The sequence below is a fragment of the Stegodyphus dumicola genome, chromosome 6, assembly GCF_044657685.1.
Source record: "Stegodyphus dumicola isolate Sdum_Otavi_A_Nest chromosome 6, ASM4465768v1".
NCBI lineage: Eukaryota > Metazoa > Arthropoda > Arachnida > Araneae > Eresidae > Stegodyphus > Stegodyphus dumicola.
In genome coordinates, this window is record NC_140773.1 from 81,930,217 (window position 1) to 81,952,587 (window position 22,371).

The following is a 22,371-nucleotide window of genomic DNA, read 5'->3' on the forward strand; positions in this document are numbered from 1 at the left end:
AATCCAGATGTGACAGTACTAACAATCTGATTCAGATCTGTTTGTAATAAGAACATTACATAATCCATGAAATTGAGAGGAAATTTGTTATGGGGCAGGTACATTAACGCTTCTGCAACCAAAATTTATATATGAAAAATATCACTATTACTTATTGAGTTGTTACTAAACCATGATTTATTTATATAAATAAAAAAATTATCAGAAAAGAAAAAAGAAACGTTTATTACATCATTTATCAGAATTCATCATCATTAATGTCTCATCTGTGTGCTTATCTAGTGTTATTTTATTTTAAAGACTGGTATTCAAAACTGCATTCTGCAGTTAAAAGATCTAGTTTTACTTTAAGCTGCAAATTAATTTTTACTTCTTATAGTAATAGCTGACTTAGTGTATTTGTGTATATCTTTCCTTAAGGTTGCTTAAGGTTCCTAGAAACAGTAGTGATTAGCAATAGGAAAATATAATTTTATATAAATAAGTAATTAAATTATGAAGTTTTTTCTAAGCAGTTGTTTTCATGTTTTCAAATTTGAAGTAAGAATCTCATTCAAATAAATGAAACTATGACATTTTCATCAATTGTATATACTTGAATTTTAACTGAACAGTTACTTTTTTCAGCACGACTCATGTACATGCTAGGCATGATCTTTTAGTTTGGTTTGAAATTTGTGAATTGGAACCCAATGGAGAGTAAGTATCTATTGCATAATTAATTAATAAATTATTTCATAAAGTATCTTTTTTATTCATTCTTACATATTAATTTTATAATTTCTAGATATGTTCCAGCTGTTGTTGATCACAATGATGACAGCCCTTGCAGAGGAACGTTTTTATTGCATCAAGGCATTCAAAGGCGTATCCGTATTACATTAGTCCATGAACCAATGATAGATTTTCAGTGGAAGGAAGTTCGAGAGATTGTTGTAGGTATGTAGCCATATACTGCTATGTAATAAAAATCATCAAAAGATTTGAAATTTTTTGAAAAAAGAAAAGTTTAAGAGTGCTGTCATGTATTATATTCATGCTTGTAGCTTATTTCTTTATCATTCTCCTATGAAATTATCCAAACTGGATTTCAGTTGTGCTAGTATTTATATTATTTGGAAAATGTATTTACTGTTTTTGCTATTTTTCACTGTAGTAATTAATACTAGTTATACTGTCCATGGGAAGAGAGAATCATTTAAGTAATATCTTCTTCCTTTAAAATGTATGTATGTATTTATGTATATGTGATATTTCGGCAGTCATGATGAAGCTTGGTGTCAAAGTTCAGGCATTGCTTTTGCAGAGTGGGAAAGCAAAATCCAAATGACGAGACAAGATGAATTAGCTTTTAATTACACATCTTTATTCTATAGCTTTAATTCAATTTTCACCATAGATCATGCTTTACTTCATATGAAATTCTCCAAATCACATATTTAATAGTAGTTTAAACTAAGTATGACTGAATTTAAACTTTATGAGTCATCATTATTTCTAACAAAGGAAAGATAGATTAAGCAGCAGCGAGATGTGTAGTACAGGAGGAGTGGCGAGCTTCTGTCCGCAAAATGGCACACATTTGTTATTTATAGTAGCAGTTACATAATAGCTAGAATGTTCTCAAAAAAACTGGTCTAGGGGGAAGATCCTAAATTGCGGACAGTTAATCGGAGATTGTTTGTTTGCATAGAGCAAAGCCATCATATTTTTTTATATTTTACATCTACCCCCCCCCCCTCAAAAACAAGAGGCCGGGTGAGCAAAGCATTAGTAGATTAGTGAAGCAGGAAGTATGAGGAAGGACGTGAAGAAACATCCAGGACATAGCTTTAACTATGTCCTATAATAAATCATGATCTTTTCTCATATAATTTAAAGTTTTTAAATTATACAATTTTACAATGATTTATAAATAAACATATAACTAAATTTTATGTGGAAGAATAATAATAAATAAATTACAAGCATAAAATTCCTGAATTTTTCCCAAAATGTCCATTGAAAATGAAATTTTGGTCTTAAAGTCTTTTCATAAAAATAATTGAAGTCGAATGAAACATTTTTTAAAGTCTCTTGATGCGAGTAAAGTTATTTTCATCTTGTGTTCACAAATATTATGCACTTTTTCCAATAAATATGATTCAATAATAATTTTTGAATAGAAGTTATTTAAAATTTTCGTTTCATATAAAACTTAGAAGATATACAATTTATAAATAATATATTATGTGCATTCATTCTTCTCATTGTAGGTAATTAACAACACATTGACATATTTTAAAATAATTTTAAAATTCAATACAAAACATTGTGATATAATACCTTAAAAACTATTCAATATAAATTTCTAATAATATAATGTAATATTTCATAAAACAATAACACCTTGAATAAAAACTTTGGCATGTTCTCTCCAACAGATCAGCGTGACGAGCTTGCTGATGGTGGTTGGGGGGTGCTAGGTACAAAATATCAAAAAACTTCCTTTGCCTAATAAAAGGTAACTGATTTTGAGCATTGTACATTGTATCAAAGTGTTTTTATAAAAATACAAAATCCTACAAAATTAAAATTTGAGACAAATAACTTGTATGATCAAGAGTTAGTCTTTGAACAAATTCCAAATTTGGGCTTTCAGATGCCCATATTCACAGTAGGATTACATCATTCAAAATTGAATAGCTCTAGGTACCATTGTTTTATCACAATTCAAGAAACATACATACATTTATGCAGATTCTTCATTATTTTATTTCTTCAAATATAATACAGGGTGATAGTATTTGGTGGCAACGATTTGAAAAATGGTACATTCTTTTAAAGTTTTCAATGCAAAATCGCAAAACAAAAACAATAGACCTTCAGGGACAAAGCCCCTTTGGACTAACAAGTAAAAATTCGTAAAAACTGAATAATGATTTTCAACGTGAGTGGATCGAGTTAAAAAACATGTAAAACACAGAAGTATTCCAACTTATGAAAAAATAAAGGAAAATTTGATATATAAAAATAAAATAAACACAGGAGTTAGTTCTTTAAATCTATAATATTAGAGCACCAAAAATTTTGAAATGAAAAAACATGTTAGGCCGTATAGTAGCAAGTAATTTAAGTAGTGAATTTAGATAAACTACGAATTTTAAACTGATTAAATGCAATAAAACAAATTGGAAGAAAGGCCTATTGTGACATAAAATATATTGTATTAAAAAATGAATAAATTTGAAAAGGAATTAACGTTGAATTATCTGGATTATGAATTCCAAAATACTCCAATTTGACAGTTCAAGTGAAGTATTAATTTGCCTCAGTTCAACTGATGGGGCAAGTTGTAGTGTTTAGTTCAGCAAATGGAATAAGTTGTGGTGTTTAGTTCAGCAAATGAAATAAGTTGTAGTGTTTAAAACCAAATTAATTTTTAAAAACTTTAAATTAAAAACATTGTGAAGAAATAAATAATTTTAAAAAATTAGAATACTGTGATGTAGTAGGGACTGTGTCTAGTAAACTGTGAATGAAGTTGTGAGCAAACTTGGAGAATGCAAAACAGAAATTTTGAAAAATGTTAAAAAATATAGGTAACATAAAATGGTATAAAGGCTGAAAATAAAAGTTGTCAAATGTAACAGAATATAACTTGTTCGGCCAGATGTTCTTGAGACAGGAAAGCTCATTTATTAATTAAAGATAGAAAACTATAGACAGTCTAATCTAAATTAAAACCAGTGTTAGAATTTTGACAAGAATGCCTAATTTAACTGTATTAAGGACACCCAAACTATATCACCATATTGGTTTAGGTATAGCTTTTCATGAAAAGCAGCAGCGTGGTGGTGGGAATTTTTTTTTTTTCTTCTGTAAATTGACACCTATATTTTGGCTAACTGAATTTTTGATGAAAATATGTGAATTTTGTTATATTTTAGAATTCATAAATTAAGCTCTTTTTTAAAATCATTGCTGTTATTACAAATAGTTTTATTCTTTTTGTTTGATTGATAGTGTTAGCAATAATTTTTTTGAAGATATTAGTGTTGCATTGTAATATCCATCGTTTAGCTTAGAGTTTCGCTTCTTCTGATGCATGTGGCATTCACCTTTATCAAGGCACACCACAACGCCCGTTTGAGGCATGCAATGATTTCTCTCTTCCGCTGTATGTATGTGTATATGTTATGCTTCCTTTCCTCTCCTGCACATATGCTGTGAATGTCCATCTATCTAATTAAAATGTTGATTAATATTGTAATCTGCCTGGGGTCATTTTTGCTTTAATTAGATTCCAGTTAATTAGTTTAATTGTTTTCAAAAGTCTTCTTTTATCGAATAAAGTAATATTGCTGAAATTGTAAACTTATAGGTAAAGGTAATCCATTTAGGTGTTTTCTTTGTTAATTTCATTAAGCTGAGGCATTTAAGTTTGGTAGCTTGTTTTTTATTATCGTTGTAATTACAGTCAAAAGTCATTAATTTGGACACCCATAATCCGGAATGATCTATAATCCGGACCTCAAAGCTACAAATTTTCTGCGCACGCGTCGCCGCATAACCGTTTACGTGTGCCCGTAAGACCTTTACGGCTGCGAATATGCATGTGCACGTGTGCATAAAACATTTATGCATGGGCGTTTAATGTATAACGGACGGTATAAGCTAAGCTAAAATTATCTAATTCAGTTAATGTTGCAGATTGCATTGTTCCTTAATCTTCGAATTGGATCCGGCTTATTATTTTTTGCAGACTGTTAGAGCAATTTTGTAAAAGTAAGCTTGAACTTTCGATTATATTCAATATATTTCCAAGATATATTTGCTAATATGTAAAGGAGATCTAAAGCGAAAGTATGTTTCAAAATCCGAAATCTGTTTATCAATTTCGCGCTGCTCGGCGGGGAGGAACGCCACGGCGCGCAATGAATTGGAAGTTGATCTGTCAGCACTATCCTTATCTTCAAGGCAGATGTTTTTGTTTTATTTGGCTTAGAATTCCATACTAAATGTAGTATTTCATCTCGATGTACTCCGTCGTTGATAGGATTTAAAACAAGTTCCTCATCATTATAATTCGCTTCTGATACTGAAGAAAGTAACAGAGGTTATTGAAAACGAAAAAATTTCGATTGACAAATTAGTCGGTATTCTCGACACAGCAATTATAGGACTTGAACAGCGGAACTTTGTAACTAAACAAGAAATAATGTCTGTTTAATAGAATTAAAGAGAAAGTATTATCACTTGAAATGAAGCAACTTATACATTGAAATAAATGTTTAATAAAGTAAACAAATAACTATTAAGCTTTTTCTTTTTGTAAATTTTGATACCCTTTAGATCATAATTGTTCTTTATTTCATAAATTACGGTTTCATATTTTTAATTTTTTAATTTCTGCATGCCATCTTACCAGATTTAAACTGATGATCTATAATCTGGAAAAATCGATAATCCGGAATCGCCGAAGTCCCGACGAGTCCGGATTAACGACTTTTGACTGTATTAATGGCAATAGTGTCATCTGTATACCTGTAGGTAAATTTAAAAAGGTCTTGTGTATGATAATTGTGAATAAAATTATATTCCTTTATGAAGAAGAATGGGTTATAGATAGCAGTGGAGTAATTAGTTGCCAGAGGAATACCATTAATTTGTAGAAAAATTTTATTTTGATATTTAATAAAATTGTGAAGTACAGTTAAGTGTACAAGTCCCAATTATCAAAATTATTTAAGTTTTCAATGCTTGGAAATAGATGATAGAACTCAAATTTAAGTGGTAAGGTGGTGTACAAGTTCTCAAAATTGTAGTAGTTAATATTGTAATTTTGTTGTTTGTTAATAGTTTTACTAACCTTTTTTATTATTGTTGATAATCCAATTGTTATGTATTTCAGTATTAGTTTGCTTCTGGATCTCAGAACAAACTTCATTGAGAATTTTGATGAAATTAATATTGATTTCAAATGTGTAATATTTACTTCATTAGTAGCAAATCTTTGATTTTTACCTTTTCAAAACGAAAAAAAAAAAAAATTTCCACAATCTATTCCGATTTTTAAAAAAAAATTAATAATTTGGCTTTAAGCGCTGAAACTTACTCCATTCTGAACTAAACACTACAGCTTATGCCATTTGTTGAATTAAAGTGAATTAATACTTCACATGAATTCATATTGGAGGTCTTTTTAGGATTTATAATCCAGGTAATTCGATGTTTTTTTCTTTTTCCGAAAATATTCAGTTTTACTTCTACATATTTTAATGTATTATTTCATTTCTAAACTTTTGTTGCTCTAATGTTACAGGTTTTAAGAATTAATTCTTCTATTTTTTTTCTTCTTTTTTTTGATCAAATTTTCATTTATTTCATTAATTTTTTCATATGTTGGATTACTTCTGTTTCACATGTTTTCAGACTCGATCCAATAAAACTGAAAATTATTATTAGATTTTTAAGCTTTTTGCTTATTTATGATTTGTGGTATTATTTTTTTAACCCAGCTTGTATATTTTCAAAATTTTCATTTAGCTTTGGTTTTTCAAGTATTTGATTAAAAATTTACATATGGTTTTGATTTTTCAAGTATTTGATTTGTTATTTTTGGCAAGCTTTGTTTTTGGACTCGGCTGCCTACGAGGCGTATTCGGAAACTAAGTACCGTTTTGAAAAAAAAAAAAAAAAAAAAATAGTAAAACAGTTTTTTTGAATCCAATTTTATTTTTACATGAAAATACATGTCTTAAACTATTTTTCAACATAGTTTCCGCCAATGATCAAACACTTGTCATAGTGGGTGACCAGTTTTTGTATACCATCGTCAAAGAAACTTCCCGTCAGTTTCGATAACCACAGCATTTTTCGTGTCATCGTCAGATCCAAAGCGCTTGCCACCAAGCTCATGCTTCATGTGCAGGAGCAAGTGATAGTTGGACGGCGGCAAGTCCGGGCTGTACGGCGGGTGATCGAACTGCTCCCAATGAAACTGTCGAATTAACGATTGAGTGATACCAGCAGTATGGGGCCGAGCATTGTCATGGTGCAACACAATTCCTTTACTGAGCATTCCTCTTCGTTTGTTTTGAATGGCACGCCTTAGTTTTGTTAAAGTCTCACAATATCATGCCGCATTAATGGTTTCACCTCTGGGAAGAAATTCAGTAAGCAAAACGCCTTTCCTATCCCAGAAGACAGTGCACATGATTTTTTGTGTGACATTGTCACTTTGAACTTTTGTTTTTTCGGAGAATGAGTGTGTCTCCACCCCATCCATTGTTGTTTCGATTCTGGTGTGAAATGACACACTCAAGTTTCATCACCTGTCACAATTTGGTTTAAAAAGTTTTCTCCCTCATCACTGTACCACGTGAGAAATGTCAGGGCACTACCAAGTCACTTTGTTTTGTGAACATCAGTGAGCATTTTTGGAACCCATCGGGAACACAGTTTGCGATAATTCAAGCGGTCAGACACAATTTCGAACAGTACGTGAAATTTGTGGAAATGCCTCTGAAAGAGTTGTCATTGTGAAGCGCCTGTTATTATGAATTGCTTCATCAACTTTCCTTACCAAATCATCGGTGACAACAGAAGGCCGACCACTCCGAGCCTCGGCGTGGACATTTGTTCGACCTGCATTAAACATTCTTACCCACTTTCTCACCATTCCATCACTTATCGCGTATTCACCGTAAACTTCTGTCACTTGACGATAAATTTCATCCGGTTTAACATTCCTCGCGTTCAAAAATTTAATCACGGCACGAATCTCACAGTCAGCGGGAGAACTAATTGTCTTAAACATTTTGAATGTGCACAGCAAACTGAAAACACAACATAGAGCAACCAAAATGGCGACAATTGAAAGTCAGTGAACAAGAAAGACTAGTGCGCATGCACGGGACGCCTACCACAGGGCTGCGATGACGCTAGAATAAAACGGTACTTAGTTTCCGAATACACTACGTATTTTTGTTCCTCCAGTTTGTCTATTGTTTTGCAATCTTATTGAGTCTATGTCTTTGATACTATAATTTTGTAATTTCTTGTGCTGCTTTCTTCGGCCTGTAGAATTGGGACTGATAAATACCCAGAGATTACTGTGATTATTTTTCTAAGATTTTTTTTAATTTAATGCTTTTTTAAACTAATTTTTGTCGGTTCAGAAGCAAGCTATTTTATTTACATCTTTCGCTGCAGAAACTGCCTGATGAGGATGCAAGATAAGTAGTTTCATTGGGCATATTTTGCCCTCCTATTTGTTACAGTTCTGATTTTTGATTTTTGCTTATTGTTGTTTCAAACTGAAATATAGTAGGTAAGGTGAAATATAAGTTTAATTTCTTCTGTTATCGTAAAGGGGTTACAGCCGAAAACGTCGCGGAGAAAACAACACAAGGCGAAAACGTCGTGCTACAAAACATCGCAAAGAGAAAACATCACAGTTCTAAAACATCATGGTACAAAACATCGTCGTTGAAAATAAAGCGCTTCAAAAACTTCGCAGTTTAAAAACATCGTCGTCGAAAATATCGTGGTAAAAAATAAAGTATCTACAAATTATCGCATGACGATAACATCGCAAACATGCTTTTTTCAGGCTTTAATAACTATACATGGATATTCCCGTAATGATTTGTGAGCACAAGATGGAAAGAAGGATAATTTTTACTTGCATATTTTTTATTAATCAATAAATTTTTGCTGAGAAAATAAAAAAGAAACTTAAGCATAGAAAATTAATGCAACTTATAGCATTGAATAGAATTTTAAACTGACATAGTTAACTAACAAAGGCCATTAATAAATTATTTTTTGTAAAGTTTTCACTGGTAATTTTTCATGAAAAGTATAATCTATAAGTTGCATTTAGTTTTCTATGCTTAAGTTTCCTTCTTACTTTTTCAGCAAAAATTTATTAGTTAATAAAAAAAATGTGAAAGTAAAAATTATCCTTCTTTACATCTTGCGCTCACAAATCAGTATGGGAATTTACAATTATTAAAACCTGAAAAAAGCATATCTGCGATGTTATCGTCATGTGATGATTTGTAGATACTTTATTTTTTACCACGATATTTTCGAGGACGATGTTTTTAAACTGCGAAGTTTTTTAACTGCTTTATTTTCGACGACGATATATGCGATGTGTACCATCTGTCGTTGCGATTTTTCGATTTCGCTTGGTGGAAGGGCAGATGTTCTCAAACATGTGCGTACACAAAAACACAAGGACAACATGAGTTGTTTTGAAAAAACAAAAAATTAAATTTTTCTTCGGAAACAAAAGACCAAAAAGTGATTAATGCAGAATGTCTGTTCTCTACCTTTTTACTGGAGCACAACCTGCCACTGAATGCATCGGATCACGCTGCAGCTTTATTTAGAAAAATGTTTCCCGATAGTGAAATCGCTAAGAAATACTCAAGTGCAAGGACCAAAACAGGTTCAATTATCAAAGAAATGGGTTTGAAAAATCAATCTTCAGTTATTGATTGCATTAAAACAGCTCCGTTCTGCCTCTCTACGGATGGAAGCAGTAATACCAATTCAAAACTGTATCCAATTGTTGTTTCTTTTTTTAATGCAGAAATTGTCTTCAGAAATTGAGAGGAGTTGACTATCTGTCCCCACCTTAGAAGGACATTCGACAGGAAGGACATTCTACAGCACGGACATTCTACAGCACAGCTAATTATTAAAACTTTAAAAGAAAATGCAGCCCCTCTGGATAATTGCTTAGCACTTGGTGTCAATAATGCACCAGTAATGGTAGACTTGAAGTTGCAGGCATCTTAAGAAAGAAAAGTTCAGATTTGCAGATTATGAGGTGCACCTGTCACCTGTTAAATTTAGCAGCTGAAAAAGGGGCAGCTTCTTTACCATTAAATGTGGATGAACACATTGTTGATATTTATTATTATCTTGAAAGGAGTTCTAAAAGGAAGGAAAAATTGAAAAAGTTCCAACAGCTGCATAATACTGAAATGAGAAAATTTTGAAACTTATGTGTACACACTGGCTGTCTTTAAAGAAATGCTGATCTAGAATCTTCGATCAATGAAATTCATTTCTTGCATTTTTTAAAGAAGTAAATGCTTCGAGAGTTAAGATAAAAGGCTCTATTGAATGTTATAAAATACCTAAAGTAAATGGAGATGTAGTTACTACTTCCATTGTTAAAAATAGGTTTGAGAAAAATAAAGTAATTTCTACACCATTCAGCTGGCAGTTCTCAAAATAATATTGTAAAATAGAAACGTAAAGCTGATACAGATTTCTCTCAAGATAAAAAACTGACCTTAACAAAGCTTTTTGCTATTTTTTACAGTTCATTTTGCCATCATTCGATGTTCTTAACACAGTTCTACAAAGCAGAAGTCCATTAATTCAATGCAAACAATGATTTATGATCTGTTTCAAGACATTTTTTCAAAGTTTGTAAAACTAGTCTGTGTTTTGTCTTGTAATTCTATATATGATGTGATTTGCGGTGAAATAGAAAATCAGAAGAAAGATTAAGATTTCATAATAGGAGCTGCAACTACAAAAATAGTGAAAGAACTTTCAGAAGAAGACAAAAATAAGTTTTATCTTCATGTTAGAAGTTACTTCTGTCAAGTATGTGATTACATACTACATAAATTTCCAGTCAACGATGAAGTGATTTTGCATGCTAAAGTTGCTGATGTTTCTGCTCTAGCAAATGCATCTTTTTCTGATATAAAGTACTTTGAACAGATTTCCTGTATTACTTCATTTAGTCATGAAAGATGATGATATTGATGTCCCCACTGATAATATTGCAGCCGCAATTTTGCAATTTACAATTAAAAAACTTGGATGAAGTTATAAAATCAGCTAGGATTGACACCCAGTGGAGTTTAATTGGAAAATTGAAAGGTGCTGATGGAATTTTAAAATACAGTCAAAAGTCGTTAATTTGGACACCCATAATCCGGAATGATCTATAATCCCGACCTCAAAGCTAAAACCTTTTTGCGCATGCGCCGCGTTGACACATGTGCATAGGCGTTTACACGTGTGCATAAGACCTTTACGACTGCGTGTGCACAAGCGCAGAATATGTTTTCACGTGCGCGTTTTATGTATAACGGACGGTATAAGCTAAAATTATCTATTTCAGTTAATGTTGATGATTGCATTGTTCCTTAATCTTCGAATTGGATCCGGCTTATTATTTTTTGCAGACTGTAAGAGCAATTTTATAAAAGTAAACTTGAACTTTCGATTATGTGTAATATAATTTCCGATACTGGAGCTCCCAAAGGATCTACAAAACGAAAGTATGTTTCGATGTCCATCAAACAAAAAGTGGAATTGCTGCAAAAAAATGGATAAAGACATGAAGAAGGTGACAGAGAGGTTAGTGAAAACGAAAAAATTTCGATTGACAAGTTACTCGGTATTCTCGGCACAGCAATTACGGGACTTGAACAGCGGAACTTTGTAACTGAACAAGAAATTATGTCTGTTTATAGAATTAAAGAGAAAGTATTATCACATAAAACGAAGCAACTTAAACAACTTACATTAAAAGAAATGTTTAATAAAGTAAACAAATAAATATTAAGCTTTTTTTTTTTTTTTTTTTTTTTGTAAATTTTGATACCCTTTAGATCATAATTGTTCTTTATTTCATAAATTACGGTTTCATATTTTTAATTTTAGAATTTCTGCATGCCATCTTACGAGATTTAAACTGATGATCTATAATCCGGAAAAATCGATAATCCGGAATCGCCGAAGTCCCGAGTCCGGATTAACGACTTTTGACTGTATAGTGAACTAACTATCTAGAATTATGTTGGCCATCTTGACAGTTCCTCATAGTAATGCAGAGTGTGAGAGGATTTTCAGTGTTGTTGCGAAAACGAGGACTAAATTTAGATCTAATATTAGTGATGACACATTAGAAAAACCTTTATTAGCGAAAGCAGGCCTATGTGGCAATTGCTATGAACAAAATTATGAAGTTTCTTTCTTAACGAAAGCAAAATCTGCGAATGTTCGTAACATTTGTACAAAAACTGATTAAAGTGTCTTTTTTTTTTTTTTTTTTTTTTTTTTTTTGTTTGTTTGCTTGCTTGCTTAAACGATGCAAATAATAAAAATGTTTTTTATGTGTAAGGAATTTTTGTGTTGCTTGTATTTAAAAATTAGTAACTATTTAAAGTTAATTCATTAATAAAAACTATATTTTTATCATTTAAAAAGTCTTTTTAACATTGTGAAAAATCTCCTGATTTCTTAAAAAAATCTTCTGATTTTTGAGTGTCAGGTTGGCAAGTATGCTAATACTTTAGTTTGTGTTCATGAAAATTGTTCTTTTTATTTCATTCATGTGAAAGTATGCAAAGTATAATATATTGACACAGTAATTCTGACTTTAAAATTTGGAGAGGGAAACAGTATGGAGCACCGAATCTCATACAAAAGGTGATTATGAAGCATACACAAGTACGCTATATAGTTGCTGTATGATAAGGTACTGATCAGCAATCAGCATGACAATTCTGTGACCATGATTTTACACCTTCTTCATCTTTCAGGCTATTATATTTTCAAAAGAAACTAGAAATAATCACAAAAGTTAAATCTACTTCATATGCTGTCATTTGTACAAATGTCAAAAATACTGATGGAAAATGAAATTTCAACACCATGAAGAAATCAGTTTCGAAGAATGAAATGTAGGCAAAGTGTTTTTCTAGGTAAATTTTTTTTTTAATGTTCCAAGTCACCGGTTAAAGTATGCCTGAGAAGAGCCATTTCAAGTATGAAAATGTGATATATGATGAATGCAAATATGCATGCATTGTGTTGTGCAGGTGCTGTATGTCATTTTGTGGGATAGAGTTCCATGCCTATTGCACTTAGTCAATCAAATCAGCTGTAGTCCATGCTGGTTGTTGATGATACTGGATTTATCATCCAATCATATCCAATACGTGCTCAATGGAAAAAAGATTCTGATGATCATGCAGGCGAAGGCAACATGTAAATGCAACATGTTGATGTTTTTTAGAGCACATTGGATTGTAGCAGCAGTATGGGGATGAGAATTATCCTGTTGGAATTTTTCTCAAATATGGCAGTGCAATCACCAGTCTGACGTACAAATTTGCTGTCAAGGTGTGTGGGGTAATGACGAGAGTTCTCCTATGTGTCTATGCTGTAGACTGCTGGGTTCCAAGTGCTCATTTGGTTTCCTTCTGACTAACAAATGACCACCACTGGCACCAAGACAGAAATGACTTTCATCTAAGAATGCAACAGATCTCCACTCCACCATACAAGTGCTTCTAGCTTGAGACCAACAGAGTCACTGATGGCAGTGATTTGGGGTTAATGTTATGGCCGCTACAGGGCATCTGGCTTCAAACTGACCCTCAAAAAAGTCAATTTGTTACAATTCACTGTGTCACTCTAGTGTCAGCAAAAGCTTGAATGTCTGTTGCAGATGCAGCATGTGTGCCACAGATAGGTGGCAAATATCTTCCTTTTGAGTGGTGGCATATGTATGCATCCCGATCCTGGCCTTCTTCAGACAATACCTTCCCTTCCTGTTTCCACTGCTGTGAACATATATGAACAGTGGATACATCCCTGCTAAGTATTTCTGCAGTATTACAAAAAGAAAATCCAACTTCCTATAGCCCTATTACATGACCTCATTCAAACTAACTAAACTGCTGATACTGCCTTTTTCATATGCTTAAAGGCATTCTTGACTGAAATATCATTCACAATGCGAAGTCCAGAAGATAAGTAAAACACACAAAGTTTACAATATGTGTTTAAGCAAACATCAGCAAGCCTGAAATATGGATTAACACCATCTTTAAAATATGCAAATAGGTTCTCTAAAATGTTGATCTGTCCTATCATTTAATTAAAATAAAAATTGAATTATTTTTGGCCATCCCATTGATGAGAGCAGCGCAAATTAATTTCAGACAAAAGCAAAAAGACCAAAATAAATTACTCACTATGAATGCTTGTACCTTTTATAAATGAAATTTTCTAAATGGCTGCTAAAGACAGTGAAATTACGGTAATAATTATAAGGATAAAGCTACTTTATCCAACGGATTGCTATAACTACTACAGAAAATGGTGGTGTTAAATTTAGGTACATTGTTGTGAAGATTTGGTCTAACTGTGAAATAAGGTTGTAGTACTAAAAGCCAAACTGCCATAAATGGGGAAAATTCTTTTCGATAAAATATCAATGTTTGTTGTAGTTTACATAAAATAGTTGACTATCTTTCATGAAAAACTCCTTTACTAAGAAATATTGCTGAGTGGTCTTTGTAACAAAGAAAGATATGTTATGTGCGTCCGAGAATAGGATTGCCTTAGTCTATGTGCTGGTTTCTACAAGTAGGCAAACATTGCTCTTGTTTCTTTAATAGTAATTTAAAAAAAAAAAAAAGGTTGAGAATGGCTGAAACAGTTAAAAAAAGAATTGTAATCAATGTAAGATTAATTTCTGGCAAAAAGTTATGGAGTCTTCATACTAAATTGGCTACTTCAGCATCTAATGAAATGAAATCAGCTTTGTTAGTCACAGAATAGATACCAGAAAACTAATTTACAGTAACTTATTAAAATTAATTACAATATTTACAAATCTCCTATCCTAATTAACTCATCCTACCTTATTTTCCTCATGTGGAAACATTATTTTTTTTATGTTGGGTAGAGGCAAGTGAACTTTTTTTTTTTTTTTTTTTTTTGTTATGCGCATGCGTATTAATTATGATGGCGCAGCTGTCTCTTCTTCCAACGCATCCGTCATTCGAGCGTATGGAGATGGTGAGATTTTATTTTTTGTGTGATCCTTTTATTCATTATTCATGTAAATAAATTGTGTTGTCCTACGATGGCTTCTTTTCTCTCAATATTGGTCTCTGAACAACAAATGGTAGCAGCTCCGTGGTTTTGTCAAGAAGAATTGGATATAAAATACCAAGTCGAAACCGAAACTGTCATAATGGAAGCCAAAAATGGAGAAGTGGAACGTTCCCGAATTAACTGGAGAGAACTATTTTATTTGGGCATTGAAAATTAAAGCTGCCTCATCACTGAAAAGACTTGACTTGGTAATTTCGACAGTAAAACCAGAAAACTTAGACGAGAATGATGAAAGATTGTGGAATGAGTAAAACGCTGACGCCATAGCATATATAAAATTTTCACTATCGGATCAAGTTTCAGTTCTCCACAGAAGAGAATGCAAAAATTCTTTGGGAAAAAATAAAGTCGACATTTATGGGACAAGCCGAAGATCTAAAAATAGATGCTGGTAATAAGTTAAAAATTTAGAAATGAAGTTGCATGAGTCGGCTAATGATTATATCGCAAGAGCGAGAGGAATAGCAACTAATTGCCAATCGCTAGGACTAGATGTATCTCCTCGGGAACTGCTGTTTTACACAGTCCGTGGACTTCGTGGAAAATTCCCTCGAATTAGGGAAATTGTAAAAACTCGGCGTGAAAAAATAATTGATGAAGTACTCGAAATACTCCGTGAGGAAGAGTCCGTTCACAATTCAACGAAGGGGAATTGACCTGATGGAACCAACGCAGAAGTGTTCATATCAAGAAGGAATAAAAACTATGAGCCAAGAATTTGTTACATTTTCCGACGGCCTGGTCACATCACGAAGGACTGCTATTACAGAAACAACTATCCAGAAAGTGAGTTATTCAAAGGTAACAAGGAAAGAAAGAAGTCACAACCTACAAGTGTGAACGTTTCATCTCATTCTGATGAAAGAGAAAGTGATTTTCCTCTTCAACTTACGCGTGGAAAAAATGATGAATGTGATAAAATTTGGTTGCTGGATAGTGGTACAACTGGACACATAGCAAAAGATTTCTTTTGGTTTCAGAATATTACACCAGAGGTGAGGGAGATTTACCAGGCAGGTAAACATTCAAAAATATTTTCAGAAGGTATTGTTACTGTTAGAGCAAAAACTATAAATACAAAGAATTCTAGTTTTATTAATTTAACTATTAGTAATGTTAATTATATTCCTGATTTTAGAAATAACTTATTGTCACTCACTGCCTTAATGGATAAAGGATGTAAAATTGAATCAAGGAATAATTCTATATTAGTTTTTAGTAGGTGTAATGAATTACTTTTTAAAGCATTTAAGAATAACGATAGGCTTGAAGTTAATTTAGAACCATATTATAATTCTGAATCTTGCATTGCTAATGATTGTACTGGTAATAATTATGAACTTTGGCATAGTAGATTGTACCATTTAAATCCTTTAATTAAATATTTGCTTAAAATGAAAGAATACATTGATATTAAGGATGTAAGTGATTTTAAGTGTGAAACTTGTGACATAAATCAAATAACTAGAAAAAGTCATCCAAATATTGACATTAATCACAGTTCAGAAATTTTAGAATTAATTCATTCGGATCTATGTGGCCCTGTTCAAACTGAATCAATTGGTGGGTCTAAATATTTTATGATCTTAGTGGATGATTTTTCTGGAATGTATTTTACTTATTTTCTTAAAAGTAAAAGTGAAGCATTTGACACATTTTGTAAATTTAAAGCTAAGTATGAAAATTTAATTGGTAAAAGAATTAAACATTTGAGAAAAGACAATGGTTTAGAATTTGTAAATCAACAATTAGATAATTATCTTGCTAATTCAGGTATTTTTCATGGAAAAACAATTCCATATAACAATGAGAGTAATGGGAAAGCTGAACGGGCAAACAGAGTTCTTTTGGAAAAAGCATTACTACATGAGAGTGAGCTTCTGGTAAAATTCTGGGCAGAAGCAATTAATTTTAGTACTCAAGTATCAAATTTAACACCCCGGAAAGGAAAAGAAAAAATTCCTTTAGAAATTTGGGCTGGTAAAAAACCCAAATTAAACTATCTAAAAAAGTTTGGATGTGTGGCATACTTTCACATTCCGAAAGTAATGCGAAACAAATTTTTTACATACCAGGGAAAAGAGGATAATGTTAGGATATGCTAGAGAAAGAAAAGGATACCGTATTTATGATATAGCAAGTAATAAAATAATTGAAGAACGATCAGTTAAATTTAACGAATCTTTAAAAGGTAGTAATTATATGGTGAAAAATAAAACCTTAGAAACTTGGGATACTGAAGAATTAAAAGGAAGGAGGAAATGAAGTAGATCAAAAACCACACCTTGAATTGGTTGTTACGGAAATTACTCAAACAAGCGAATATGATGACTCATCGAATTTCGAAATCTCGGACATGAGCCATTGTAGCGGGTTTGATGACAGAGGGAATAAAGTCCAAACATCTAATAGCTATGAAAAAAGTAATAAATATGGAAATGCAATACCATTAAGACCATCTGAGAGGCTCAAATCAAAACAACTAGCATCAAGTATAATCTAATGTTCCGAATGATTTTTCGGAAGCAAAACAAAGTGCTAATTGGTATGACTGGAAATCCGCAATGGAAAATGAATTAGATTCATTACATAAACACGAAGTGTGGGAAATAGTAGAGAAGCCTGGAAAAACAAAATTAGTAAAAAGTAAGTGGGTGTATACTTTGAAGGGAGGAGACTCTGGGGAAGTAAAATATAAACCGCGATTAGTAGCGGCTTGGTTTAATCAAATAAAAAATAAGAATTATACCGAATCATATTCACTAGTAGTTAACATTGAATGTTTTAGATTATTGCTTGCACTTTCAGCTAAATTAAACTTCACTGTTAAATTTTATGATGTAAAAACAGCATACTTGTACAGTGACTTTAACGAGGATGTGTATATGACTCCTCCACCTGGTTATGAAAAACTGATTGGAGAAGGAAAAGTATGTAAATTGAAGAAAAGTATTTATGGGTTGCCTCAATCGAGTAGAAATTGGTATATGAAAATAAAAACTGAATTAGAAGAACTTGGACTGAGTTCTGATAATTAGCATCTGATAATTGTATATTCATTTATAATGATATCAAAAACATTTTTATATTGTGTTTGTATGTTGATGATTTAGCTGTATTCTGTAACAATAAAGAAATGCTTGAAAATATTGTTTCTAAAATTAAAAATGTATTTGAGTTACATGAAAATACTAATTCAAAATTTTTGGGAAGGCAAATAGAAAAACTGGAAAATGGTATATGTTTGTCTCAAACAGAACATATTGAATCTTTATTGACTAAACACAATCTGGAAAATTGTAAAGCAGTAAAAATGCCAATCGTTAAAGGGGCAGATAAAGGTTTTTCATGTACAAATGAAAAAATTGATGCAATTTTGTATCAGGAATTAATTGGGCAACTTTTATATTTAGCAAATAAAATGCGTCCTGATATATCATTTGTAACAACTTATTTGTCACAATTTAATCATGTACCAGAAAAAAGGCATTATCTTTTGGCTAAAAGGGTATTAAGGTATTTAAAAGGTACAATGATTTAGCAATGATTTCGAAGTTTTAAATGCATATGCTGATGCTAGCTGGGGAAATGCAGAAAATTGTAAGTCATTTTCTGGTGGTACTATTTTAGTAGGTGATTCATTGATTTCTTGGAAATGTCGTAAACAGAGAAGTGTTAATCTGTCTACTTGTGAAGCAGAATTATTTTCTATTTCTGAAATTTGTAAGGATATTATTTGGACTGTAAATTTATTATCAGAATTAAAATGTAAACAATTTTTGAATGGTCCAGATCTTCTACGAAATCCAGACACATGAACTTACTAATTCAGAAGTCAAACAACAAAAATCAGCGTAATATTTGCAAAATTTTCACAGACCCTGTTTGAAGGTAATAAAGATGATTTAAATAAAGTTCTTTCAACAATGAATTCTATCGATCCTGCTATTCAGTTCACTTTTGAACTTGAGACTTGCAATTCTCTTCCGTTTCTCGACATTCTGGTCACACGTAACACATCCAATTTCAGTACTACAGTTTACCGTAAACCTTCATCTGTTTGCCTTCCACCACACTTTAAATCATGTCATCCGACTAAACAAAAGTTAGCTTCATTTTATTCCTATGTTTTCCGTGCTCTTCAAGTTTGCTCCTCCAAACTAGCCCTTGATGAAGAACTAAATTATTTAAAAGCAATAGCTATTGACAGGGGCTTTTCACCCAACATTATTAATCAAGCAGTTAAAAAATTCTCATCTCAACACACACTCTTATTTTAGGAGATTATAAAAATTCTGTTGTCATTCCCTTCTTTCCATCAATTAGCTATAAAGTTGCACATATTTTGCAGAAATTTAACTTTCGGGTTGTTTATTCTCCCATCAATAAAATTCGGACTTCTATACTCAAAGACCCCATTCCGGATATGAATTCCTGGGGTATTTATAGGATTCCTTGCCAGTGTGGTTTAAAGTACATTGGCCAAACTAAGAGAGCCTTAAAATTTCGCATCAAGGAACATGAGGCATATGTTAGAAAAAAGGAAACACAGAAGTCTTCTGTTGCTCAACATTGTTGGTCCGAAAATCACACTTTCAATTTTTCTGCTGCTAAAATTATTCAAAAAACATCTTCCATTGGAGAACTGGATTTTCTAGAGGCGTTTCACATTCATAAAAATCTTTCTGTTCTAGTTAACGATCCTAATTCCAATCCAAATTTGCCTTCGGCTTTTAGAGAAATTATGTTTTAGTTCTGGTTTCGCCAACAGATGGCGCCACTTGCTTATTCTTGTCCAGGCTTTCTTATCTTATCTAATCATTATTTCCTATCTTGTTCATTTGCGGTTTTGCAGCTGAAGATGGTGGTTCGGTAAAACCATCGAAACTAGTCAACTGTGAAAATTTTGCAAATATTACGCTGATTTTTGTTGTTTGACTTCTGAATTAGTATTTATTCGGCGTGTTATTGTGTCTTAATTACATGAACTTACGTTTCCATTTTATGAAGGACTTAACAAAGGACAATGTCATTAAGTTGGAATATTCACAAACTGATAATATGATTGCAGATTTTCTTACTAAGAGTGTCAGTGAAGAAAAATTAATATACACATTGAAAATAATTTCCTTAATTTCTTAATGTAATGTGTTATATATTGTTTGTATTTCATTTTTGTATTGAAAAAATGTTGCTCGCAGGAGGGATGTGTTGGGTAAAGGTGAGCAAATTTTTTTTTTTTTTTTTTTTTTTGTTATGCGCATGCTTATTAATTATGACGGCGCAGCTGTCTATTCTTCCGACACATCCGTCATTCGAGCGTATGGAGATGGTGAGATTTTATTTGGCTATGTGATCATCAATATGATTTCCTGTGTGATCTTTTTATTCATTATTCATGTAAATAAAGTGTGTTGTCCTACGATGGCTTCTTTACTCTAAATATTGGCCTCTGGACAACATATTAAAATATCAGTAAGTAAAGTGATTTCCTCTTGTAAGTAAGAAACTTCTGTAGAAATGTTTTTAATTCTAATTAATTGATTATAAATTATACTACTAGTACAATTTTCTACAATCTACATGTTTAGAAATGTTGGATTCTCAGGTAATTAATCTGTTAGTGGTAAATTTAAATTGTCTTTTTTTTTTTTTTTTTTTTTTTTATCAAAAAGCTTAGTTTTGTGATAAACAAGAATGTGTAAATCAAGATATTCAATTTCGTTTTTAGTTGTATTGGTTTTATATACATATATATATGTCATGATTTTAAAATGCGTAGATGAAGGCACTGGAACTTTTAACAACTTTTGATATTGCTTAGATGGCTGAGAAGACTATAGTGGCTGAAGGTAGGGCTGAGTGGGAAAGCATGATGATGCATTTAGTACAACTGAGCTTGAAGAATCACAACCTTTATTTTTCATGCATGTCAAATCATTCTTTTGCAGACAAGATATTTCTTAAATATAGTTGAATACAATAAGTTCCATTTTAAAAACCATTTTAAACAACATTATCTTAGACAAATAAGCAGCAGCATGGAAAAGCAGTGTCTTCCGGCAGGGAAGCATAAGCAAAAGAGAATGCTGCAACAGAAAGGAAGAAGGGAGGGAATCAATAGTTTCAGTTTGAGTTAGAGAAAGTTTGGTTTACAATTAATTTGATTGGACAAGAGGTATCTGCATTAAAACATTACGTAACATAGAAAGATCTCGAATCCAATCTCGAATGAATTTAGGGAGAGAGCACCAAATCTAGAATGTTAATTTTGAGGTCACCAATATATTTCTTAAAGCAGCTATCGTATTTTATTGTATCGTACATATATATAATTATGTTTTTTTTTTTTTTTTTTTTGTTTGTTTGTAAAATATGCAATGAATAGTGGATAGATAAGTGTTTAATTTATTTGTTTAAATGTATTATGCTTGTGGAAAATAGCTTAAGTAGAATATTACTTAGTTATCTTTTTACTTTTTTTAAGGTCGTATCAGAACTACCCCTGAATGTGATGACGATGATTTGGATACTTCAGTCTTGTCCTTAGGAATATTTCCTGGTGATTACTATGAAAAGTCTGGTGATGACAGGTTTGTGAAAATATTTTGTCTCTGCTTGAGAAAAAAATAATTTAACATATCCTGCAGAGCATCAGATTACAGTTCGAGTGGTCATTCATATGCAAAAATATGTCTTAACTATGTTTTGGACATATATATTGCCATCAATGTAAGATGAGATTTTGATAATATTGTATCAGTACACCAGCATTAAAATTATGCAATGTTGTTAGCAAGTTAAAAAAAGTAATAAAGATTTTAACAAATTCAATCTTACATTGCATTTCTTTATAGAATTTTTATTTAGCATGGCTGAGATCATGAATGTCTCCAAGAATGCAGTGTGATCTGAAATATTATGTATTTTGTTTTTAAAGAGAATATCCTTTGTCTACTACATTGAAATTTTACTTTTACACTACTACACTAGAATGTAAGACTGTTCTTCGCAACAGTCTTACATTCTAGTGTAATAAATTCCTAAAATTTTATTTTATAAATGTAAACAAACTCTTAGGTAGCTTTTTATATTCTATTAAATGTAAAAATATTGTAATTTGATGATAGAATGGTAAATTCCCACCAACATCTTATGATTTGGAATAATGTTTAATATTAACTGCATAAAAATCTGTGAATGATAAGCACACCAAAGTAGAAAAGTCCAGCAGGATTATAGTTTGTTTTCAACAGATTTTAGTTACAGAAATCACGAATCAATTTTACTGAAGCTTGTTATCATCAAGTTAGTGTAGAAACATAGTGGTTGAAATTTGCAGTCAGTCATTCTACTGTGTTTAGATGCAGTGATGATAAATTAAAATATAGAAATAGCTGTTCTGGTTCCTTAGCTACTAAACAATGATCACTA

General features: G+C 31.8%; 1 protein-coding gene across 13 annotated transcripts in view; it reads left to right on the top strand.

The window, feature by feature from the left end:
* Window positions 1-22,371, top strand: part of unc-104 (kinesin family member unc-104) — a 248,891-nt gene that overhangs the window by 186,244 nt on the left and 40,276 nt on the right. For all 13 annotated transcript variants that reach the window (XM_085818584.1, XM_085818589.1, XM_085818586.1 and 10 more), the window contains 3 exons: window positions 628-699; window positions 788-939; window positions 21,425-21,530. In XM_085818584.1, the coding sequence (XP_085674710.1) occupies window positions 628-699; window positions 788-939; window positions 21,425-21,530 (330 nt within the window). The remainder of the gene's footprint in view (window positions 1-627; window positions 700-787; window positions 940-21,424; window positions 21,531-22,371) is intronic.